This window comes from Lissotriton helveticus, chromosome 9 (genome assembly GCF_964261635.1).
Source record: "Lissotriton helveticus chromosome 9, aLisHel1.1, whole genome shotgun sequence".
Classification (NCBI taxonomy): domain Eukaryota; kingdom Metazoa; phylum Chordata; class Amphibia; order Caudata; family Salamandridae; genus Lissotriton; species Lissotriton helveticus.
The window spans coordinates 152,501,464-152,528,007 of record NC_136070.1 but is presented as its reverse complement, the minus strand read 5'-3'; the positions used below and the strand labels follow the sequence as shown (position 1 = coordinate 152,528,007).

Sequence of the window (26,544 nt, the reverse complement as noted above, 5' to 3'; positions counted from 1 at the left end):
CGATATGCAGATAAAGAACCCTCTCAGAGCCCCAAGCGGTTGCTCTTTGGCGAAGAACTCATCAAATCTCTGAGGAAGTATGTATCCACCTTTACCGCCTTAGATAAAGCACAACAAAACATGCGCAAGGTGTTTAACCCCAACCTTTTTGGACGGGCCGGAAGACAGGCCCTCTCTTACCGCCGCTTTAATCAAAGGCCCTACTCGAGAGGCCGTGGTTACGGGAGAGGGTATCAACAATACAATGAACCTCAGTTCTACCCTCAACGAGGTAGAGGACAACGCAGCAGAGAATTTAGATCCCGCCGAACTCCAACATCCGTACAAGTGAGTACTCTCCCTTCCCTTCTTTTCCCTTAAAAGTGGGGGGCAGGCTCGAGCACTTTTCACACAACTGGAAGTGGATTACTCAAGATCCTTGGGTCTTAAACACTGTAAAGGGTTTAATGATAGACTTTACTCATACACCCGATCAGACCTCCTTCCCTAGAGACCTTCCCCCTCCTTAGATCAACAAAAAATTGTAGAGGAAGAGATCTCCTCCATGCTTCAGAAAGGAGCGATAATAGAGATTCCCCTAGAAGCGTTAAGATTCATAAGCACTCTCTTTCTGGTGGAAAAAAAGGACAAGGGCTAGAGCCCTGTTATAAACTTAAGAGATCTAAACAAGTATTTGGTTTACAAACATTTCAAGATGGAGGGCATCCATCTTTTGAGAGACTTACTTCTAGAGGGAGACTGGCTAGTCAAACTAGACCTAAAGGACACCTACTTCACTATTCCTATGGCCGAAATCCACTAACCCTTCCTCCAATTTGTCTGGAAAAACTGTTGTATCTCACTCATGCCACCCCTCCCGTGCCCCTGCGCGTGGTATCTTCCTCACCCCTGCGCGTGAGCTCTCTCTGTGCTCTCCCCTCCCTGATTGGTCCTCTCTACATTCCATTTCCCCCTGGTTCACCACCTGTGACATCAACTACTGTTAAGAAGTAGACAATATGCAGTCGAAGTTCCTCAGAATAAGTTTATTAGAAACAGCCCCACACCGAAGGTGGTGCGTGGGTCAGTGGGACATCAGATATGACAGTTGATGTCAGGGAAAATAACTGGTAGACAATTAGTCACAGACAAAGTCATCCAAGCGTTTTGGTCTTCGGATGGTTCTACCAAACCTTCCAGAGACCGACGGTAAGTCAGGTGCACATTCAGAGTCAGAATGGGAATCATAGCTATTTCTGCCGAACCTACCACTGAACCTGTGACCGTCAGACGCAACTTCAGAGTCAGAATGTGGTTCATCGTGACAACTCCGATTATATGTCGAAGTGCTTGGATTGACACCAACAGACCGATCTGTAGATTGACCATCATCTGAGTCAGTTTCAGGTTGGAGATCATGTGTGATGTCATTTCTAGACATATTACTCTCTTCAATACAAGACCTATGAACATCCACCCACAGATCATTGCTAACCGTAACATGTTGTTGTTGATTGTGAGCCTTGCCTCCAGGATGATATTTTGCCAGTCTGCTCATGTGCCATACTTTCCCATCACTGAGTCTTGCCGCATTGTTAAACAGTTCATCAATGTAAAGAGGGGCAGTAAATCTGCTTTCTCCTTTCTCCTTTCTTTACTCTTTTCTCTAAACGAACTTTCACAAGGTCACCGACCTTAAATGCATGTTCCTTAGCACTGTGTTTCGAGTCATACCATTCCTTGTAGTATTTCTGAGCTTTGATGATGTTATTCCTTATGTTTTCTGGTGACCATTCGATTTGCTTAGATTTGGACATCCACCCCAGGTCTATGCTTAAAGGCTGTCTGCTTCTCATGAGAACAAATGGTGCTGTGCGTGTGCTTGCACAAGGAGATATCCTGAATGCCCAGATGAGTTTGTATACTTCTTCCCAGTTTAGGTTAGCATTTCTAGATAGTTGTATGTGTCCCTTCAAGACACGGTTGAAACGTTCAGTGAGACCATTACCTTCTGGATGGTAAATTGAAGTGGTGTGATGAGTGATACAGTTCCTTGCTAGAAATGACTTGAATGCCTCTGAGCAGAATTGCGGACCATTATCTGTGAGTACAGATTTGGGTAATCCTTCACTCACAAATAGTTTGTCCAAGAAATTAATACATTTTGAGCTGTCAATCTCATCGACAATTTTTATTTCTGGCCACTTGGAGAAATGATCTATCGCCACTAGGATGTACTTGATTTCTCCATCATTTCCTTCGATGGGCCCCACTATGTCTAAGCCCAATTTCTCCCATGCCATTAGGGGGGGTTGAATTGGAGAGAGACTGACTTTTGATGTTTTGAGGGTTTTGTCCGAGTCACAGCATTCTACACAGTTCCTGACCTGGACCTCAATTTGTTTGTCAATACCCGGCCACCAATAACTTGACCTGACTCTCTGCTTAGTCTTGGTGATGCCAAGGTGGCCTATGTGACACAATCTTAGAATTTTGTTTGAGTGTGACAGGGGCTATAGCTTTACCGATTCTGTACAACACACCGTTTTCCCAACTGAGTTCATTTCTTGTTTCCCAGTATGCTTTGATGTTGTCATGTAGGCTGCGCTTTTCAGGCCATGCAGAGTTGACAAATTTGCATACCTCTTGTAGCGTAGAGTCGCGCGACATGTGTTGACCCCATTCTTCCGCTGATATTCCATCCAGGTCAGTGTTGAAGAGCAGAGCCACTTTCTCCTCATCTTCCTGTGTGACCATGCTTTCAGTGTGAGGCAGAGGCAGTCTGCTGAGGAAATCTGCAATTTTGTTTTTCACTCCAGGCCAATATTCCACCGAGTAGTTGTAATCCAACAACTTGATTGACATTTTGCTCAGTCTTGGTGAAGCATTTTGCAGACCCGAGGCAGACAGTATCTTGATTAATGGTTTGTGGTCTGTGCGAAGATGGATTTTGTATCCCCACACATATGCTCTGAAGTACATTAGGAATTTCTCAAAAAAACCTACAGTATAAGACAATTACTGAAAAATAAAACCAAATTTGTCTGGTCACCTGACTGTCAGGACACCTTTGATACCATCAAAAAGGAAATCCGCGAGGCACCTTTTCTCAAAGGTTTTGATCCCAAGGCAGAAATCTATCTAACCACCGATGCAAGCAACAAGGGAATTGGTGCTGTGCTAGCACAAAAGAACACATCGAACCAAGAATGGGTTGTAGCCTTTGCCTCCAGGTCGCTCACCTCTGCAGAGGAAAAGTACTCAGTAACTGAGCGTGAAATGCTGGCTTGTTCATGGGCGCTCAATTACTTCAGAGCATATGTGTGGGGATACAAAATCCATCTTCGCACAGACCACACAGAATCGGTAAAGCTATAGCCCCTGTCACACTCAGAAACAAAATTCTAAGATTGTGTCACATAGGCCACCTTGGCATCACCAAGACTAAGCAGAGAGTCAGGTCAAGTTATTGGTGGCCGGGTATTGATAAACAAATTGAGGTCCAGGTCAGGAACTGTGTAGAATGCTGTGACTCGGACAAAACCCTCAAAACATCAAAAGTCAGTCTCTCTCCAATTCAACCCCCCCTAATGGCATGGGAGAAATTGGGCTTAGACATAGTGGGGCCCATCGAAGGACATGACGGAGAAATCAAGTACATCCTAGTGGCGATAGATCATTTCTCCAAGTGGCCAGAAATAAAAATTGTCGATGAGATTGACAGCTCAAAATGTATTAATTTCTTGGACAAACTATTTGTGAGTGAAGGATTACCCAAATCTGTACTCACAGATAATGGTCCGCAATTCTGCTCAGAGGCATTCAAGTCATTTCTAGCAAGGAACTGTATCACTCATCACACCACTTCAATTTACCATCCAGAAGGTAATAGTCTCACTGAACGTTTCAACCGTGTCTTGAAGGGACACATACAACTATCTAGAAATGCTAACCTAAACTGGGAAGAAGAAGTATACAAACTCATCTGGGCATTCAGGATATCTCCTTGTGCAAGCACACGCACAGCACCATTTGTTCTCATGAGAAGCAGACAGCCTTTAAGCATAGACCTGGGGTGGATGTCCAAATCTAAGCAAATCGAATGGTCACCAGAAAACATAAGGAATAACATCATCAAAGCTCAGAAATACTACAAGGAATGGTATGACTCGAAACACAGTGCTAAAGAACATGCATTTAAGGTCGGTGACCTTGTGAAAGTTCGTTTAGAGAAAAGAGTAAAGAAAGGAGAAACCAGATTTACTGCCCCTCTTTACATTGATGAACTGTTTAACAATGCGGCAAGACTCAGTGATGGGAAAGTATGGCACATGAGCAGACTGGCAAAATATCATCCTGGAGGCAAGGCTCACAATCAACAGCAACATGTTACGGTTAGCAATGAGCTGTGGGTGGATGTTGATAGGTCTTGTATTGAAGAGAGTAATATGTCTAGAAATGACATCACACTTTGATCTCCAACCTGACACTGACTCAGATGATGGTCAATCTACAGATCGGTCTGTTGGTGTCAATCCAAGCACTTCGACATATAATCGGAGTTGTCACGATGAACCACATTCTGACTCTGAAGTTGCGTCTGACGGTCACAGGTTCAGTGGTAGGTTCGGCAGAAATAGCTATGATTCCCATTCTGACTCTGAATGTGCACCTGACTTACCGTCGGTCTCTGGAAGGTTTGGTAGAACCATCCGAAGACCAAAACGCTTGGATGACTTTGTCTGTGACTAATTGTCTACCAGTTATTTTCCCCCATGTTAATGTTTACCACATCTCGTGGCACAGTTGTCAAAACTCTCAAGAGAGGAAGATGTGTTGTATCTCACTCATGCCACCCCTCCCGTGCCCCTGCGCGTGGTATCTTCCCCACCCCTGCGCGTGAGCTCTCTCTGTGCTCTCCCCTCCCTGATTGGTCCTCTCTACATTCCATTTCCCCCTGGTTCACCACCTGTGACATCAACTGTCATATCTGATGTCCCTCTGACCCACGCACCACCTTCGGTGTGGGGCTGTTTCTAATAAACTTATTCTGAGGAACTTCGACTGCATATTGTCTACTTCTTAACAAAAACCACTATACCAATTTCAGGCACTCCTGTTCGGACTCTCTTCTGCCAATTGGTGCTTCACCAAGGTCATGAGGTGTGTCATCTCATATCTAAGAGTAAGTGGCATTCGTATAATCATCTAATTAGATGACATTCTCATAATGTCCCAAGATCCCTCACAATTAGTCAAAGAGCTGAAGTCTGTGATAGATCGCCTATAAAGTCTAGGATTCATGATAAACAAAGAGAAGTCATTTCTGACTCCTTCTAGAACCCTGGAATTCATAGGTTTCACAGTAGACACATTATGGTGTCTCTTTCTACTTCCCTCCCAAAACATTTCTAAAATCAGGAAGGAAATAAGACACGTCCTGAAACAACAAGATTTACCTCTGAGAGAGCGAGCCAGACTCCTGGGTCTCCTCTCCTCATCCATCCAAGCCAACTTTCCCATTCCCCTCAATTATCGGGCCCTCCAAAGGGTAAAAGCGAGAGCCCTAAGATCTGACCTCTGGTACGGAGATCGGATCTGCCTAGACCAAGAAGCCAAATCGGAACTAGCCTGGTGGCTCGAGAACCTAGACATGTGCAACGGGAAAGCAATCTTTGGTTCAAAACAAGAGTTTGTTTTAGAACCAGATGCAAGCCTTCATGGCTGGGGAGCTTGCCTTCTCAATCAGAACACTGGTGGTATCTGGTCACAAGAGGAATCATCTCACCACATAAATTATTTAAACTAACAGCTGGGCTTTACGCCCTCATGAGCTTCAAACACTCTCTCCAGGGGAGGTCAGTCATTCTAAAGATGGACAACATGTCAGCGGTAGCCTATATAAATCGTCTGGGAGGCACCAAATCTGAAGACCTCTCAAATCTAGCAAAGAAACTTTGGATGTTCTGTCTGGAACACAAGATCGCTCTCAAAGTGGAATACATCTGAAGATTGTCCTGAAGTTTTGAAGTTTCAAGTTTCATGGTCTTATTTTCCTCCACATTTAAAAGAGGCAGATTGTTGTTGGCTCATGCCTTTCGCGTGTTGCCTTTATTCTGTTTTAGAACCTTTACTATTGTGATGTATGCGGCTGCTTGGACTGCATTAAAAGTATAATGCATAATGTTAGCCTCCTTGTCTTTAATGAAATCCAGATTCTCTAGTCATGTTAATAGGAGAATCGCAATTTACATGCAACCCACCCTCCTCACCGTAAAGGCAGTTCTTTTAGTTTTTGGATTCTTACTTACCACTTGTGCTTAGAAAATCTGAAGAGAACTTGCTTCTGCTGGAAGTTTTCTACAGGGTGCTAACAGCTGATTGGCTGGATTCCAACATTTAGTCCTATTTCTCAAAAGGACATAGATAGGCTACTGTTTAGATGGCCTTGGGCCATTATAGCCTATGAAGCTTTTAAAGCACTGCTTGAATATTTTACATTATTTGTAGGTTTGTATATTATTATTTGTAGGTTTGTATAGCGCTCGAATCGACTCCAGATGGAGTATCTCTGCGCTTATGGATCCGGTGACAACAGAAGTTGTGTTTGAGTGGGAATGAATAGAATCTAGATCTCATTTCTGAACAAAGCAGTTTTCAAGAGTTTTCTGAATGTAAGATGTTCCTTACATTGTCTCAAAGACAGAGAAAGTTTGTTCCATAGGGTGGGTCCAGTGATGGATAACGCTTTACTCCCATGTCTAGCTTTCTTAGCACGGGGGATCACTAAAAGAAGAAGGTTGCTAGACCTAAGAGATCGGGAGGGGATGTAGGGAGCAAATTTCTTTTCAAGATAGACAGGTCCTTGTCCATTTAGACACTTATGGATCAGGCAACATATTTTAAATTTAGTTCTCTGTCGGATTGAAAGCCAATGTAGCTTCTCAAGGAGGGGCTTAGATGCTGTTTTCAGAGGGGCATTGAGGACAAGGCGAGCTGCCGTGTTCTGAATGACCTGAAGCTTGGCCAACACGCCTTCGTTGGCGGAAAGCAACAGGCCATTACAATAGTCAATCCGACTTAAAACCAAAGCCTGAACAAGAGTTTTCTTGACAGAGTCAGGTAGCAAAGGAAAGACTTTGCGTAGCAGGCTAATGGTATGGAAACAGATACCCGAGATATAGGTGATATGTTGTTTTAATGACAGATCTTGGTCAAATCGAATCCCCAGATTCTACACGACCTGTTTAGGTTCTGGCACTGCTCCTAGGTCTTGCGGCCACCAATCTCGAGTCCAAAGAATTTAGCTTCCCCAAACAACATTACCTCAGTTTTGTTGACGTTACACTGAAGGTAATTGACGGACATCCAGTTTGCCACTGCTTTCATACCTGATGAGAAAGAGTTTCTTACCTCCGTGGGTAGAGTCTCAAAGGGGAAGTGGAGCTGAGTATCATCCGCGTATGATACTGGGATGAAACCATATCTACGCATCACTCTTGCCAGGGGTGCCACATAGATGTTAAAAAGAGTTGGGCTTATACAGGAGCCCTGTGGCACCCCTTTTGAGATCTCTACTTCCGCTGAACGATACGAACCCATGGTGACTCTCTGGGTGCGATCGGATAAGAAGCTCTTCAACCAGTCAAGGGCTTTGTCCTTGATGCCAGCGTTCGACAACCGATCGGTCAGGATGGTATGAGACACGGTGTTGAACGCTGCTGATAGATCTAATTGAACCAGGATCACTGAAAAGCCCTTGTCCTGGTACATGTGTAGATCATCAGTGACAGACAAAAGAGTGGATTCCGTGCTATATTTTGGTCTGAACCCTGACTGGGAGTAGTCCAGGGTGCCAGCAAGTTCGATGTATCTGGACAGGTGATGGTTTACATACTTTTCAGTCAGTTTCCCTAAGAATGGTAGTAAAGATATAGGTCTAAGGTTGGTTAAGTCAGTCCATGGGATGGCAGTATTTTTCCTTATGGGTCTGACAAGGGCCCGTTTCCATTCACTAGGGACGATACCTGAACTGAGTGAGAGATTCACCAGTTTTTCAATCGTGGAGCAAAGTTGTTCTGTTAAGGCAGGCATTATCTTAGCAGGAATGGTATCATCTGGACTACCACTTTTAATCTGTAGTATTAATGAGGAAGTTTCTTGTAAAGAAATAGGAGGGAAGGTATCTAGAGAGTATATATCCTGCTTCAATTCCATATCTACCTGAGGGAGTTCAGAGTCTATGATAATTGCCTTTTTAGCACTGACTATCTTATCGTAGATCGCATTAATTTTGTTAGTGAAAAAGCAGGACATTTCTTCACAAAGCTGTTGAGAGGCCATTTCAGAGGACTCACATGCGACTGGCTTAACAAAAGTTTGTAAGATTTGATAAAGGACCCTTGGAGAATTCCCTGCATCTTTAATTTGTGATGTAATAAAGGTTTTACGTGCTATACGAATAGCTTTGTGATAAATGGTCAGTGCATCCCAATACTCTTTCTTGTCTTCTGCCAGGTGGGAAGTTCTCCACCTCTTTTCTAATTTCCTGGCTGTTCGTTTAAGTGTCCTTAAATGGTCAGAGAACCAAATTTCTTGTTTGTTACCCGGTCTAGATTTAAAATGTTTTAAAGGGGCAAATGTATCTATGGCTTCCCTAGTTGTCATTTCAAATTTATTAAGAGCGGTTACACTATTTTCCTGCGGAGTGAAGAAGGGGGATTTACATTGGGACTCCTTTGAGTAAAGTCAGCTAAAATAGCGGTGATGTCCAATGAAATTATGCAGTTCAGTAGCTGAGGCGTTTGCTGCATTAGTGTTCATTTACTGTACTTGCCACAAACGTTGCTGCATAGTTTGGAGCACTCACCAGAAAATGCTCTTTATAGCTTGAATCAAAATAACACTACTAGAGAACATGCCCCATAATGAAAATAATGCTGGCAAGTAATTTGTTCCGCGCATGATGCAAAATATTAGCGGCCATAACATTAATAAAGCTGTGCAGAGTGAATTCTGGGCTGTGATGATGAAACTCATAGTTTGCAAAGGCACTTGAAATCATTTCCATATTTCATAGGCCCTTGGGAAATAAGTCTTTTTTACTGCATTCTGTGCAATAAAGGCACCCAAACATGTGTATGTGTGTGTGTAATTATGTTTTTAAAGACCTTTCATTAGGTGTTCTTAAAAATTGTTTTGTTTCATACCATTCTAGATAAAAAAAAGTCCTCAGTAGGCTTTTATGTTTGTCTGAGAGAAAATGGGCCACTTATAAAAATCCATCTAGGGTTAGGCAGCAGCACGTTCTCCAGAGCCACGCAATATTACAGGACGTTTTTGTGCTCAATTGATTTCATTGTTAAGACTTTGCTTGCAGTCGCAAATACTAGTGCAGAAACGCCTTGCATCTGATTTTGTACTTTGCACCCAGGTCCGGATGAGCCCATAAGCTAGTTAGCATAGCTGAATGGCTTAGATCATGTTTCTAATTCTGTTGATATTTTTCACAGCTGTGTTCCATTAAGTTATGTGACTTTGCAATAATCGCACTTCTGCATGACAAATACAAACAATGTTCTGCCACTTTACAAATAGTAATTCTATTGTTTTCTGTTTATATCAGGTTTTCCTTCTAAATTTATTAAGATGTTTGCATCTGGTTTTCCTGAAGACTGGAAACTCTATGTTGATAATTACTTAAAGGAAAAAAACAGGTAATGCCTTTGCACTTTTCTAAGTTTTGAGATTATCTCAGATTTTTAAAGAAATATTCTTTGTATGTTTTGATAACTAATGGGAATGCTGCTACTTAGTGTCTTGGGAAGCCGTTGTGGCTTAACCACAGTCTTTTAGCCTGTCTGTGATATAGACCAAACTCACAAAATATTAAAGTCCTGTGAGCTGTATGAACTATCTTAGGTGATAGATTCTGCACCCTAGTATTTTCCTTTTCACTTTTTGCTAGCGATAATTTGGTCATGATTCCATTAGAATAAGACATTTTTGTAAAAATGATGTGCCAACCGTCATCCCAAAGAGCCCCCTGTTAGAGCCAAGACAGTTGATGTCTTGGCGTCACGATTGCATAGACTACACGTTAAAATATGAGGGCTGTTTAGGAGAAGCTTCGGCTACTAGTGAACTTTTTAATGAGGAGCTGTCTGTCAGGAGTGATGCTAAAGCTTTTTCTCAAGATTATTTTCAATACATTTCAGGGTGGATGCAAGATCAGCTGAAGTATTCAGGATTAGCTTGGAGAAATAACTTGAGTTAAAACGTTTTAGAATGTATAGACATGTTTATACGAAGGTATTCTTTGCATGTTTGGGTGCTTTTATTGCACAGAATGCAGTGGTATAAAATTCAGTACATCACAGGGACCCATGAAATATTTTCCATACTTGGTGGAGAAAGCATCATTATAACAGCCTATGCAGGGCCTATTGTTTAATTGGTAACTTCTTCAGGAAAGCTAAAGCAAAACTGGAACATTCAAAGTGCAATCATGACCCGTTGATGGTCGTACATTGCAGGAGAAACTTCAGGCATCTCGGCGCTTAGCCATTGCTCATTGGTTAATTTTTGTGAAAAGCATGGAAAATCTGAACATTCTAACGACCCAATCATTAACACTGCCTTGGTGAGAATAGCTTTGTCATTCTGTGAGTATAATGACTGTGTATTATTTAATAAAAAGTGTAGTCATTAAAACATTATAATTGTAGTTGGGTCTATTGTTAGCCCTGCCTCACTGTAAGTAGCTTATTTTTAAACTTTATTTTTACTCCGATAACGTAATTGTAGGATTATGACATACATATCTTTTCCATGCTGTGTTGCATTTTGTACTGTGTTAATAACTTTTCCAAAGCAGCATTCAATAGTTCTGATTTTACCCCTTGCACAACCAGTGTTACTGTGTTTGGTGGACAATATCGTAAAGCGTAAGTGTGCGTCCCAATTAGGCCATAGGCGTTATCTATGTGTCATATTGGGTAGCTATCGCGCTATACAAAAACTAAATCCAATCCAATCTGAGCAGCTACCGCGCTATACAAAAACTAAATCCAATCCAATCCAATTTGGCGGTGTGGTCTGAGGCTGCTTGTGTTTCAAGGAGGTATGCTTGGAGTGGCTGCCAAAATTTTCCACTGACATGAGGTGGGTGGTTGTAATTGAGTGTATATATCACTGTTGGTGCTGCAGAAGATTAAGCTGCCGAACCAGCTCTTAAGTTTCAGTGGGTGTTTGTTACCTCAGTCTAGAGCTATTTCTCTTTTAGCTAGCATCAGAGCAATTGCCACGTATCTGCGCCCTGATTTTGGGATATTGTGCACAAACCCAAGTAACGTCTGTAATGGGTTGGGTATAAGTGTATTGTGTAACATGCGGGATCGCTCAGTATATACAGCACCCCAGTATTTGACCAGTTTTATGCACGTCCAGGTCATGTGCAAAAAGTCTGCGTGCTGGGGCAAGACATTTAGAGCATGAGTGTGAGCTAGAGGCATCCATATGATGTACTTTGTGGGGGGTGATGTAGGGGCGCCATAACATTTTTAAATGAAACAGCTTGTGACGATGTTCCGTAGAACGTTTACGTGTTTGTGCACAGCAATACTGCAAATAGAAGTCTGATATTGTGTGCGCTTAATCCTGCTGCCACCCCCACCCCCCCCCCTTATTCCGGTGTCTTCGGTGGGGAGTAATGTAATGCACGTCTTGTATAATTTGGACATTAGCTGCTCCCCTACCGAGTCTTTGATAAGCAGAGTTAGGGGGGTGAATTCTGGTGGTTTGAGTGGGTACTGGGGATTTGTGCACAGAGAGCACTCTGAAGTCTGTGTAGCACAAAGTGGTCCATCGGTGTTGCTCAGTGTAACCGAACTTCTTCTGTCCGGGAGAACACATGTCCCTGGGGAAACAGGTCTTCCTTGTATCGAAGGAAAATGTATTGATTGTGCGCTTGACTATTTCTTCTTGTGTAATGGGCAGCCATGTATTTCCCCCCACTGGGAGGGCTGGTGAATAGAGTAGGTGCCCGCTTGTGCATCTGGCAAGTTTCTTCCATGCCCAACTAGTTGTGGAGACGATTTGAATATCCTGTGGGTCACGTTTTAAACCCTCTAGCAGAATAGCAGATAATGGAGTCAGGTGTGTGAGGTACGCTTCGGCTTAGTGTACGAAACTCTAACATCCGGGTGATACCAGTTTCTTGCAAAGCTGCACTGGGCCACAAGGTAGTACATTTGGCAGTTCGTTACCCCAAACCCGCCCCATCCGTATGTCGGCATCAGCGTGTCCCACCAGATCCTGGGCTGTTTTTTGCCCCATACAAGGCGTAAGAGTGGTGTGCGAAGTGTTGCAAAGAAGGAGGACATCAATGGAATGGTTTCTTATGAAACCGGTGGAGGAATTTTGGGAACACAACCATTTTAATTGTAGCAATTCTGCCTGCCATCGCTATTGGCAGTTTAACCAACGTTCTACTTGACTAGTCAGTTTTTCAAGCACGGCCCCGTAATTTAGTCGCAGAATCTGCTCTGGATCTCTATGGATGTGTATTCCCAAATGTTTCACATATTACTCGCACCTCACAAGGCAGTACTCTGTGTCTATTTCCCAGTGCATGGAGTCAATGGGAACAGCTCTGATTTGCCCAAGTTTATCTGAAGGCCAGACAGGGCCCCGAATCTACCCAACTCTTTGAGTATGGGATCAAGATTGTTTCAAGGTTGCCTAATGTACAGAATAATGTCGTCCGCATACAGCATAATGAGCAGAGGGCCGGTTTTCAATTGTAGCCCTCTGTGAATGTGCCGTTCTTGCAAGTGACGCACTAGAGGGTCCAGTGCTATGACGAACAACAAGGGTGGCAGCAGACTCCTGTCTAGTCCCAGGTGTGGGGTGGATGCTTTGGTCAATGTTCCATTTAAGCGAATGTAGGTAGTGGGTTTGGTGTATAAGAGAAGGATGATGGACGAGAACGTCCCTGGAATGCCCATTCTTCAAAGCTTGGACTGTAAAAAGGCCCAGTAAGTCAAGCGTCTAGTAGTGCTACGGAAGTGGGGATGGTCGGTGAGATTCTGTGGAGGAACGCAAACAGTGTGCTTATGTTCAGAGCGTGGATTTATGAGGGACGAGCCCAGATTGTGCCGGGATAATAATCTGGTCTAGTATAAGGGAGAGCCTCGTAGCTAACATGTTAGCGAGTATTTTATTATCAAAATTCAATAGGGACAACGGGCGGTAGGACTCGCATTGTAGGGGGTCCTTTCCTGGTTTGGGGAGTAGTATTATCGAGGCTTCCTGGAGGGTGGGTGGGAGGACACCTTTCTCCATTGCCACCTGGTATAGTTCTAGGAGATAGGGGGCGAGTAAATGCTTGTGTGCTTTGTATAAACAGCCAGAGAAGCCGTTGAGACCTGGTGCCTTGGCGCCGTCCATGGCATCTATTTCTTGGATGACTTCATCTTCTGTAAAGGGTTCGCTAAAAAACTGGTGATGCGCATTATTGAGCCAGACCATGGCTATTTCGTCTAGGTAGCTGTTGCATTCCGGGACATCCCCAGGGGAGCGGGTCGTGTACAGGTCTGTGTAATAAGTAAGCAGTGTCTTGTATGTGGGTCGTGTCTGATACCCTTGTACCGTCAAGTCTCTGGATGCCGATATGTTTAGCTGACCTCTAGGGGGCTGCAGTGTGCGTGCTAAAGTGTGCACCGGGCGTTCGCCCTTCCCATACCTTCTTGCAGTTTTTTTAATTCCCCAGGTAGTGTGCCTCCTGGTCTGCTGCCTCGTGAAATTCTGTCATCAGTTTGACCCGCAGTGGTATGTATGTTGGCTGAGGATGGGACACTTGTGCTTCATCTAGTTCCTGTAGCTGTTGTAACTGGGAGAGGTCTTTAAGAATGCCAGCATGCTTGGAGATGCAGATCCCTCTAATATAAGCCTTGAAGGCTTCCCACAATGTGGCCCATGAGTTCACAGTACCTTCATTTAGCTTGAAGTATTCTACTATTCCTTGACCCAATTTGGACTTGAACACCTCCCTGAGGGCCTTGTCTGGAAACCACCATTTTCGTTCTACCTCGCCCGCCCGCGGGATGCGCATCTTCACCATCACTGGTGAGTGCTCTGATATGGTGCATGGTAAGTCTTGCATGGACACTGTGCAATTTATTAGACTGGGTTATAGTAACCAATAGTCCTGTCTTGGCCATGTGTTGTGATATGAAGAATAATTTGTATATGCTGCCTTCGTGGGATGCAAGTGGTGCCAGGCATCTTCTAAGCTGTATCCTTCTTTAAGTTCGGCTAGGGTGTGTCGGGCTATGGGTAAGTAATATATTCAGACCCCCCCCCCTTTCCAGGCACACTTTTTTGGGTTAGTAAGTCAAGATAAAAGTCAGGGTCATCTATATTGGCTGCGTATACATTAACCAGCAGAATGGTGTGCCCCAGCAAATGGCCCTTCACCATTAGATATCGACCCTCCCTGTTGTTGTTCACTTCTAGGGGGTTAAATGGGACTCGCTTGTGTATTAGAATGGAGACACACAAACCCCCCCCCCCCCCCTTCCCCACCCCTGGCATACGAACTGTAGTTTTCAAAGAAACAATGGGGGCCCCAGTTCCTAGCAGAGGCTGTTGAGATACAAGGGGATAAATGTGTTTCCTTTAAGAATGCAATATCTATCTGATGTCTTTGTAAATGTTAAATCGCCTGTTTACTCTTATGGGTATTCTTGAGTCCCCGGTTGTTCCATGACACTAATGTGAGGGTTGCGAAAGGGTAAATTCTAACTTCATTGCTCATTGTCCTAGTGTAGGTTTATATAGCAAGTCTGGGATGTGGGTGCACAGAATGGACTACTGTTCTGGTAAAAAAGAGCTGTAATTTAAACTGAACATTCCCCTCCCATTCCTCCCACCGCCCATCCCCATTTCTTGTACTATGGGGAGAACCCGTACCACAGTTATGTTACTCTCCACTTTTTAGCTCACTTCTTATGGCACTAGTGTATAAACACTTGGGAGGTGGCAATGCTACACTGGTTCCTCCAGAGTTGTAATAATGGCTATTTCTCATTAGGCAATTAGGCAGTCTGTAATGACCCTTATTTATGCTAAGCTGCTGTGTTCATCATGTTAGGTCCAGTGGGTTTAGCTAGATGAAAATAAGTCTGCACTGGAACTGGAGCCGTGAGGTGATTTCGTGTCGAAAATCCGCGACCTACCGTCCACGTCCCCCCTAAGGCGTGCAGAGTACAGCATCCCATAACTCAGTCCCAAGTTCCTGAGGGTGGCTTTTACCCCTGTGAACTTACGGGCAGGCCTCCTGGGTCATGATGGTGTAGTCCGGTTAGAAGGATATTGTTGAACCCTGCCAGTGGAGTGTGCCCTTCTCTCTCGCCTGTTGCAGTGCGGTGTCTCTAGCTCACAAATTGAACAGGCGGGCAATTATTGAACAAGGGGGGCATCCAGGGTTCGTCCGGGTACCCAACGAGCGATAGGCCTTTTCCACCAGAAAGGCCAGGGAGAAAGAGCCTCTGCCAGATAGGTCTGCCAGCAATTGCTCCACAAATCCATTGAGGCGACCCGTGTTGGTGGACTCAGGTACCCATATTATGCAAATAATATTACGCCTACTTCTCGATTCTTAGTCCTAATTTTTCATGGCTACTGTTTTCAGAAGATTTTCGATGCGTTCCAGTCTATTGATTCTTTGGGCTGCCCCATCTTCAGTGTTCGAGATCCCGCCCTCCGATGTGTCAAGGCGACCCTTGTTTTTGTCCAGTCGTGCCCCCATGTCGTCTAGGCGTTTGTCTGGAGCGTCAAATCGAGTGTTCAGTGCCTCTAATCCCGCTCGTAGTTCCGCCAAGATGGAATCCAACCCTGTTGTGTGGCCATATTGTTGTCTGGATTGTCCCCTCCCTCCGTCCCGGGCCAGTGGTATCGCCGGCGCGCCCGGCTTAATCAAAGGTTCTACTCGAACCATGACCCGATACAGCTAAAGAAAGCACAGTGCTAGAACGAGTATTGTTGGATGGTGCCCCGCAGTGCGATGCCATGGAGTGTGAGGCTCAGGTAGTGATGTGGAGAGTCGCCTGCTGGTCAGCCCCGCCGAGGCCTGTTTAGGTATTCTGCACTCTAGGATGCCGTTGTCTTGTTCCTTTCCCGGTACGCGATTATGTATGCTTCCCTAGATCTCCATTATCGTGTAATGTCCGGTCTTCCTGTGTGTCTCTGGTGAGGGGCCCAGGTTGGGGCACCAAGCAGTTCAGGTGGATCGCAAAAGAGGCCCAGCCGGAAGTTCGCGTGCGGGACTCCGCACGGCCCAACAAGCTTGTGCAGCCTGGTGGCAGGGGCTCCAATAGGCCGCAGATCCAGCTAGCGCAGGCCCATTGAGTCCGTGGCTGCGCTGGTTTTGGCTCTTTCTGGCGACGGCGTCTTTAGTCTTGGGTCTGGTCGGTGGCAGGCCTTCACCCTCCGAAGCCACTTGGCTGCTTCCTACGTCGAGGAAGGAAATATTCTCCCAGGCGTGCCCGTAGCTCCAGCCACGGTGCCTATGCAAGTGTTCTGATCAACGGCTCCAGAAGTCTCCAGTGCGCCATAACCACAGGTTTCTTTGCGTGTACGGCTGCAGCTGCTTCCGGTGCCGCCTCCTTATTAATTATTGGTGTTTTTCTTGGCTTGCATGCATTTTATTGGGAGGAGGCCGGCAGAATTCCAAGACTACGCAGCAATCTTGGTCGGCGTCTTGGCCACGCCCCGACTGGAAGTAGCTTTAAGAGTTTGATTTTTATGGGCAGTATATGTTTTTTAAGAAAGTGGAACCTATTGCTCTGAAATTCTGTATTAACTATATAAATAGATATTTTCTCTTCCTTCCATTACAAGTCAGTTTACCAGAACAGGCCAGTACTCAACTTACTGTTTTCGTTTTACATTTCCCTTGGGTTATTGGTCAAGAACAATAACTACCCACTTTGAGTAATAATGATGGTCCTTCTTAGGGTGAACCCTCAAAGTCACTAAATCAACCTGACCTCACCCCCCTGGTAGCTATGCCACAGAGGAGACAGGCTTGATTTAGGGCAATTCGTAAATTATTCATGCAGCATCAAAACAGTAATAAAGTCACAACGCAACCCAACCAAACTAGAAAAATAGTGTAAAATTAAATAAAATGACACAAAAACGACAGAAATCCAATAAGGGGGACCGGAGTAATGAAGTTTTGAATGAAAGAAAGTGTAAAAAAAAACAGTAAATACCAACCGTGGTCAACTGGTCGCTGTAGACTGGGACCTAGGCATGACTTGAGGCAGAGTCCCAATCGTATACAGAAACCAGGTTAGACCCAGTCAGGTTCCACACTGTGACCATGTACAAGACAGCAGGGTCAGCCAAATAGGGCTCCATGAAATCAGACAGCTGGTGGACATGGTCCCAATGAAGCCATTGGTTTTGGTGGGAAAAGCTTGGAGCTGGAAGAATCCGAATTCCGGCCCCAGGAAGTCCTCTCCTGGCCAGATACTTTTGGGACCTTTTCCCGGTCAGAGTTCCACGTTCACACTTAGTTACTTTTTCAGAGCTTGAAATCCTCCAGTGGGGCAAGGCTGCAGGCAGTAGCCAAAGAGGGCTCCACGAGGTCAGATACCTTCTATGCAAGGTCCTGCTGAACGCGATTTGTTGATGTGGAAAAGCTCCGAGCCAGAGGAACATGCATCTTGAGCCCATCAGCAAAAAATCTCAAGCATATCGTTTAGAAGTTTTGTACCGGTACTACGGAGATCTTGAATTTGATTTTTCTTTAAATCCTTGGTATTCTGGGGTGGTAGAAGTCCAGTCAGACATAGCCAAGGGTCCTAGGATCTCAGAAACAGCACATTGAAGTCATGTCTCACTCCTGCAAAGGCCAATAGCAGGGTTCAGGACCTGTACAGTTTGAATTGGTCAGTTGGGCAGTTGTAGAAATAAGGGTTGTATGTCAGGACCATACATGCTTTTACAATGCATGCCTTTACAATGCGATTGAAACAACGGATGCTTCTTTATCACACATTTCTTTACCACACAAGTTGTTACAACGACTTGCCTTAAGGAAAGCGAAGGACTTTGGGTAGTATAATTTACTATTCCAACTCCAGTTTACGTAACAGAAGAGGTGGTGTTGTACTTTAAGTCCAGCACCAGTCCAACAATGCGGTCCCTAAAGCAAGCTGTTTTAAAGACTTGCATGGTAAAGGAGCATGTGATAAAGAGGCAGTTGTCATTCAGACTGCGTTGGAAAGACACCCCGTGTTTTTGACTGTGTGGTATAGATTGTTTCCCAGAAAAAGGCCTCTTGTAGCTTATTTAGTCCCTCCAGCTTGAAGAGTATGTCAGCCATCTGAACCTTGAAGTCTGTTTCTTTGTCCTGGGTACAAGAAGGGAGCAGGTTCAGTTCTTCAATACTCCTCTAAGGTCTCTGACAGGTGGAGTCCACTTCAGGTAGAGTAATGTACTGAGGACGGTACTAGGGAATGTAACATTTATGTCTGGCACTAGCTTGTGGGTGAGGGTGACTCCTGGCCCCTTCATAATCAATGGAATAAAGGTTACCAGGGTAAAACTACCTTCTTATGCAGCAGTTCCACTCTGTCCTTATGCAAACAATCCCTTAGTGTCGGCACTCCTAAAATACCAAATGGTGAAACAATTCCCTTGTGCAGAGCCTGTGTGCCCACATAAATGGGTGTACTGGGTAATGAGCTGGCACTCCAGACCAGTTCTGGGGCCAGCTTCCTTCACTAGGTGTGGTGCCTGCCTGAGTGCGGGGACAAATGAAGATTCCTGTCAGGGTGTCATCAACATCTGCTTGTGACATTTAAGGACCATTTAAAATAAAGTAAGTTTTTTTTTTTTTTTTGCAGAGTTTTATATAGCGCGAACTAGAACCGAACCCAATCAGTTATCAGAGCGCTTTACATAGCACCAGTTACGTTACATGAGGACGGACACACATTCATTTTAGGCACGGGGAGATTAAGTGATTTGCCCAGAATCACAGAGGGTTTTTGGCGTTGTTACCGAGACTCGAACCAAGTTCCCCAGGTCCGAGGTCGAGCGCCTTAGCCGTTAGACCAACCCCTCTAAGTTATTGGGCATAGCCCAAATGACCATCCTGCCTGAGTAATCAAAACATCTCACCACACGTAGGCCTTGGTCTCTGTTCTGGAAGCAGTTTCCACACCTTATCCAGGTCCATTCACCAGCTGGGTGACAGATGGAAGGCTCAATTAAATTATCCTTCAACAGCTTCAAGCATGGAATATGCAACTTTCTGAAACTTAGATTTCCTTAATAATTTTTAGAAATCTGACTTTACTATTGTGTTGGGCTTTTAATAAATATTAAAGTAATCATATTTCTAGCTGAGTGAGTATTTACTATTGCTTTCCAGTGTTTCTCTATTGCCCAGTCAGCCTTCCTGCAGTGAAAATAGCTACTCACAGTCAGGACATGTTAACATTACATTTCTACATCCTCCTACATTTAAATAACATGCAGCCTGCCATGGGGGCTACAAAGCCTACTTAGAGGTGATATATTAATATTTAAAAGGAAGATGTAGAACTGTTTATTTTGACAGTTCAAATTGCACTTTTTACACTGCTCCTATCAGAATACAGTTGTAGGCCAAAAGCCGCACTTTCACTGCCACTGTAGTGCATGGCACAATATTTGCTGCAGTGCACCAGTGGCATTTAAGCTCCAGTCCCTGGGTACACTTTAGGGACTTATTGGCAAGTTAAATATTGCAATTGGAATTATGCCAATTTAAAAGGGGAGCACACACACTTTACTACTGAGTAAACTACACAGAGCTCCCCAGCCAGTAATTAGAGACAGGGCACAAATCTGGGGGTACACCACAAAACAAATGACAATTTCATACAAACCTTACATTCAAATTCCAGCAAATTTTAAATTGTAATAAAAATTACATAGCTTGCATCGTATGTTCCTGTATTGCCACAATGTGGTTTGTCCTATAATGCCTTCCTGCATTCTGAGAACGTTTACAAAGCATATGAACTACAGATGAGACCACCAGCACTCTTCTATTGCAATACATGGCCATTTTAGATGTTACTCAGGGTTCGAAAAATCAAAACAATGTTATGAGACCTGCAGGTTTAGTAACATGAAAAATCTCCTCGACCTAACTGTAACATACCTGACCCCTGTCTCTGATAGTGGAGCAAATGTGACAGGATAAGATTTAAAGGAATCTTTTTTGCTCAATTTCTTTGTGAGCAATAAAAATGCCTTTAAATCGTCATTTCTTATCACATTTGCTCCGCTTTCAGAGACAGAGATCAAAAGTCAGTTTGTCTTCCTACTCGCCAGAAAGGGCTAGTAGACCCTAGAAATAGCTTGTCCTGAATAAATCTAACGGGCCATAGCGAGGGGGCGAGTGGATTTTTCGAGCCCTGTGTTACCTCTTTCTCATGTATGCCTTACATTCATATATTTATTATGTCAGCCTTGCTCTCAGAGTACCGAACATAAATACACTTTCCCTAATGATTATTTTACACCCTGTTCATGAGCAGCTCATTTACATTAGTTCCAGTGATCATCAAATGGGTAAAATTGGTCAGGTATTGTTTTTGTTATTGGATAAACAAGAAATGATTTGAAGTGAGAAGTTATACAAGATAAACGCTTCAAATTGCTGCAGGAAAATAGTTTGGATACAGTTGTGCTTGAATCTCTCCTTTCAGTCCTGAAGTTCAGGTCCATCTTGTAGTGTGTTAAGTGTAGAGGAAATGAGGGCAGGAGATGCAGATACCCAAATCATTATTTTCCATTCCAATGGCACCCCTTCCCAAAACAAATTATACTAACCCTTGCAACTTAGAACTCAAAGTCAGCTCAATTGCTTGATCTAATTAGTTAAGAAAAGCAATGACACCAGAACAATGAGAAACCTTAATCAATGTTGAAAATTCCAGAGCAAATTTAGATTCAACATACCCAAGTCAAAGAAGCAAGTAAGCCATGTCTACCAATATGTAGCAGTGAGCAGTTGCAAGAAAGAAAAGCTACACAGAACGTGTCACTGTAAAGCAAGAATCAAATTAAAGTCAGCCAGTTGTACTCTGAACATGTGCAGAGAAAGTAGAAGACAAGCCAAAGATATTTGGGTTGTGCAAGAAGGTGTTAAAAGTCAAACATACTAGTGTCATGCAAGGACAGACTCCAAGCCAGGTCTAATATACTGTGTTACAAAATATAAGAAATTTAAGCAAGGTTAAACATATTTAGCTCATGGACTGAGAAATTGCAGGCTAGAGTGCCACCCAAAGAATTAGTATGCCAAACCCATGCCAATCCTCCTAAATGTCTGATATTTGCTCAAAGAAAAAGGTTTAAAATATACTTTTTTACCATCAGTAGAAGGTTTAATAATAATTATCTGGTAACTTACAATATAAAAAGATACCTTTGTTCATTCTATTTTGCTTGAATGGAATATTTGCCAAAATGTACTATTTTTTGTTGATGTTTAGCTTTGTGGTCACTTTAGAGGGTTTAAGCCATAAACTGCCTCAAAAATGATTTGCAAAAGGCAATTCCACTGCTCCTAGCAGTGAAATGATTCACAATATTTAGTCCAGCTTACGATTTTTAGTGTTCTAGTCTGATGACTTATGGAAAAAATTGTATCTGTACCCACATCCTGCTAACCACTTTGCAGGAATTGCAAAATTACAAACAAATTACAATTCCATCTCTAAATTCAGATATTGCTATTTTGGATTATATCACATAGAATTGAGTGCTAGGGTAATACTATCGTTAGGTAAAACTGTTGCCAGATATTGGTATAACTGTATTTAGAATGATCTCATGCAAACACTAACATGCCGTTTGTTTCCCTTAGTGGAATGTCCACAGCTAAGGCCCCACAAAAACAAGGATTTGATGCTAAAATGAATGAAAAGAATAGCATCCAAAGGATAACGGGTGATGCTGGATCAAAGGTTAAAAAATACCCATCAAGAAACATGACAAAATCCCTAAGCACTAACTATAATGATAACACACAGCATTTGTGGAAAACGAAAAAATCAAAAAGCGGAGAAGGAAAAAATGAAACATATGTTACCAGGCAGCTAAGAAGTAATATGTTCATCCGTGATCCCAGAGCGGAAGAGATGGACTCCATGGAAAGTCTTTCAGAAGACAATCAGACTTATGAAGTTGTTAAAACAAAGTCTCGTGTTAAAAACACCAAGTCCAGATACAGCAGAGAAGGAGGTAGGATAATTAGTTGTTATACATTTTCAAAAAAGTCTTGTTTCCAGTGAAAGTCCCGATTGTACTGTTGTATTTGTCATAGGTTTAAAATATATTTCAAACATCAATGTGGGAATTGAAAGCTCCATGACAAAGTAGAACGCATTCCTGAATTGCTTTTTATTAGTCTGAGAACTGGGGCTTTCAAAAATTTTAATTCCACAAATGGATCATATTTAGGTGCATTATCTCTGAGAGGATTCAATGTTTTTTAATGTACCATCTTTATAGTTCAGAATGGCCTAGTTTCCACCTGGCCTGTTTGTTAGGAGTTTCCTGGCATTCAATCATTACTCTTCCCACCCCGTCCACTTTAAAAAAAAAAAAAAAATTAATAACATATGCCTTTGGCACGACCCACACCCTAGATTTGACTTTGTCTGGAAATTTCTATCTTTCTACACATTGTTCTGTCCAGTATCTGTACAAAATTCAGAATGTATTATGGGGGTTCCCATAGCCCTTTTCATTTAGCCCCCTATTGCTCTTACATAGTACAGCCAATTTACAACTCCTGTTACAACTTGCCGCAAATGTATTTTAATATTTTCCTTTTCAAACATGTATTTGTGCCATTTTGAGTAATTACTGATGCCAGAATAGAGTTGGTAAGTTATTTCCCTTGAGGAGCCTGATCAGAACTTTTTTGTATTGTATTTTCACATTCATGTTCTCCTTTTTACCTAACACCTTAACTTTTGCCAGCTGGTCATTTTGTTATAAACAAAATGGCCTACTTGTTGAGTCACGTTGATTGTCTTTTTCACTACAAATGATGGGCAAAAGTAATCATAAGCAATATCAAGAGGGAGAGCAAGGAACTAGGGTAGCTAGTTCACTTCCCCGTAGGTTATAAATATTAAAAAAGAACTACCGATGTATAAAGATGGCCGCCTGGTAGGAGCTCTAGTCCGGTGCTCCCAGTGCTGGGGATCCCTTTCCTGGAATTATCCCCGATAGCACGCACCAGCTTCGGCGATTGTAAACAAGTAACTGGATTAAATACAAGATACAAGTAACTGGAGTTAAAAGTAACAGGAATATCGATACAAAGCACATACCTGCAGCATTGACGGCTGGGACTTCTGCAGCTTCGGCGGCGCATCGGAGCGGACCAGGACCAGGACGGCTGGAGTTGAGGTGTCCGACCCGCTTGAGATCGCCATCGCTTGCACCGGATTTGGTGGGTGCGTGCCTGCATCGCTTGCACCGGACTTGGTGGGTGCGTGCCTGAGCCCGGAGCCATGCTCGGGACGCCTGGGAGACTCCTGACGGACGACTCGTGAGGGCGGAGGTGCCCCGCCTGCATGCATTCACCGCCTGCATCTGACTGCCCGGGGACCCTGGACTGGACCGCGGCAGGAAGACCTGACATCTCTGCACCAAGAGGTCAGTGGGGCTAGCTCGGCGGTGTGTTTGCCTGTGTGCTCTACGTGTCCCTGCGAGCTGGGTGTCTGTCCTCTCGGTCTGGGGGCTGGATCCCTCGCACCCCGGTGCCTGTCTTCTCGGTCCGGGGGCTGGATCCCTCGCGCCCCGGTGGCGCCCGGAGGGTTCGCCCGCCCCCCGTGTCAGCGGAGCCGCCAGGGCGGGAGACAAGTGGATGGGAGTCGGCGCGGACCGATCCGGCATGGGTGACAGAGGGCGTTCCGACGGGAGGCTTCCCCCCTTCCCCCTTCCAGTGGATCTGCGAGAACGGAGCATCTAGAGCGGCTCCGGTGCACCCTGATTGTGTGTTTTGGGCAGCCACTGCGCAACCTGGAGGCGCCTGATTTGAACATCGTCAGGGGCGACTCGGAAGGTAGCTGCACGCAAAACTACTATTCTTAATACTCATGCTGATTTGTTCACTCTCTGCCCGGATTTCTGCACGCAAAACAATTTGAGCAACATTCAGTGGCGACTTGGAAGGTAACTGCACGCAAATCCACCATTCTAGATACTCATGCCGATTTCCCACTTTCTGCCCGGAACTTTGCACGCAATCTATTGCTTTAAACACTCATGCCGGCTTTTTACTTTCTGCCCAGAACTTTAAACTGATATCGCTTTACTTTATGCCCGGAATTGTGAACTGATATCGCTATACTTTGTATTTTCGCGGGCTTTGCGATCATCTCTCTCACTCTCCATTGGCCAATATGGCAGGGGCCATAAACTGCTGCCATAAATCGCCCCCCTGCCCACCGGATGACCATGAGGCTGCATAACCAACGCGGTCAGGGATCAGCAAAACAGAGATAAGCCTCTCTCTGCACCATCTAGCAACATAGAAGCTGAACTCTATCCTCCCCTTCTAGCAACATAGAAGATGGACTAACTCGACCTACCCAGAGTAGAAAGGGAAACTGAACTCTCTATTCTCCACAATTTGGCGGCCATTTTAGACTGGGCTCTCCTTCTCTCTCTTTGGTGGCCATCATGGCCTAGTCTTATTCATATATGACCACACCCTAAGAACTGGCCTCTTTAGTCTATTCTCAACTAGCGATTGTCTGCCTTTTATTGCAGTATTATACCTCTACTTGTATTTAATACGCCGATCGTTAGCTCATATATTTCTGTCTGCTTTCTAGTCTCATTTTTGACTCATTTAGCTCTTTGTGTACACCTGTATTTTGTTCCAGTATATAATTAGCATTATACTCCTATATTGTACATGGTTTAAGCTGCACCCTTTGCACTTTCTATTTTGTATTGCACCGAGTGCTACCTCATATTTTTATATATCTCTCTTTTCTTCTTCTTTATGGTAAGCGGCACTCTTTCCATTTCACTTTGTGCGCACCTGTATTTGTTCCAGTATATCATTAGTATCACTGTACCCTGCACCTATGTCACTTTTCTTCACCTGTAGTGTGTTCTTCACCTGTTCTTCACCCTGAGCATTCTATTGCAGTATTATACCTCTACTTGTATTTTATACACTCTGTGTAACCTGCACCCATCTCACTTTTTCCTCACCGGTATTGCACCGATCGCTACCTCATATGGTACCGGCTGCTCATTAGTGTCATACTTGTCTATTGTAGCCTTCTCTCTGCACCTATATTGGTTCCTATCTGTATATTGTATAATTTGTAAGCTACACCCAGGTCACTGTTATCCCTATTATGCACTGATTGCTACCTCATATATTTTGCTCATTCTTGTAAGCTGCACACACCCACTTTTATTACTGGAGTACACCGATGCTACCTCCTACATTCTGGTTATTGTTGGCTATTCACTAACGTCACTTTGGCCCCATTTAACTGGCTGCTACCTCATATACCTTGTACATTTCTGTAAGCTGCATCCACTCACCGTTACTTCTGGCCATCCACTAGTGTCACTTTTGTGTTAAGTAACTTACGGTTGACAGTTGTCTTTTGCACACTTGTATTATTATCGTTGCACACTTGTATTATTATCGTTCTCCCTCCCATACCCACCGCTACAGCCACTCCAACATGGATCTCATCGGCAAGCACACATATAGAATAAATTACCCATCCACACTCACCAAAAAAGCCGCTAAACGCTTTAAACACAACTTCCTGAGGTCCCACCCTGAAACCCCCTTTGCCGACACCTACTTCTCACCGGTCAATGGATCCCTGAACATTGATATCATCTTCCACACCTCACGTAGAGCTCAATGGAGAAAAGCATTCCTCACCGTCTCCACCACCAGGAAAACGGCTCATGGCCTAACTCTCTCCATCACACCATCCCAACTCTTCCCTGGCAGAACCACCATTACTTTTTTTTTTTTTTTTTTTTTTTTTTAACTTTATTCACTTTCCATACATGCACACAGCTTTCGCCTACAACCCTGGGGCCGGCAGCAATCCAGCAACACATCTATATCATGTTCTATACCAGTGTTCCAAAAATTATGCTAATATTGGTGCCGGCGTCGCCCATTCCAGGCACCCGGGGTGCAGATCAGGTCGGCAGGTTAGTGCAGTAAAGCTAGTGTCCCATATCAACACTCTCCAGTACTGTAGTGGTACAGCGTACATTGTCTATTATGCTGCCTTGGTAAATTCTTTCAGTGCATGCTCCCAGCAACTTGGTCAGTGTCAAACTTCCCTAACCCAACTTGTCCAGAACGTCCCTCCCCCCCACCCAACTACCTATGTGCCACTCCCCATGTGTTACCACCTTTCCAAGTGTACGTGTCTCTCACCCCAGCCTAGTCCACACACCTCCGCCTCGCACCATCAC

General features: G+C 44.1%; 1 protein-coding gene across 4 annotated transcripts in view; it reads left to right on the top strand.

Annotated features, from left to right (window-relative positions):
• The window catches only part of MIS18BP1 (MIS18 binding protein 1), a 538,190-nt gene that overhangs the window by 112,689 nt on the left and 398,957 nt on the right, over positions 1-26,544 (top strand). For all 4 annotated transcript variants that reach the window (XM_078659687.1, XM_078659685.1, XM_078659686.1 and 1 more), the window contains exons 7-8: positions 9,605-9,695; positions 21,920-22,296. In XM_078659687.1, the coding sequence (XP_078515813.1) occupies positions 9,605-9,695; positions 21,920-22,296 (468 nt within the window). The remainder of the gene's footprint in view (positions 1-9,604; positions 9,696-21,919; positions 22,297-26,544) is intronic.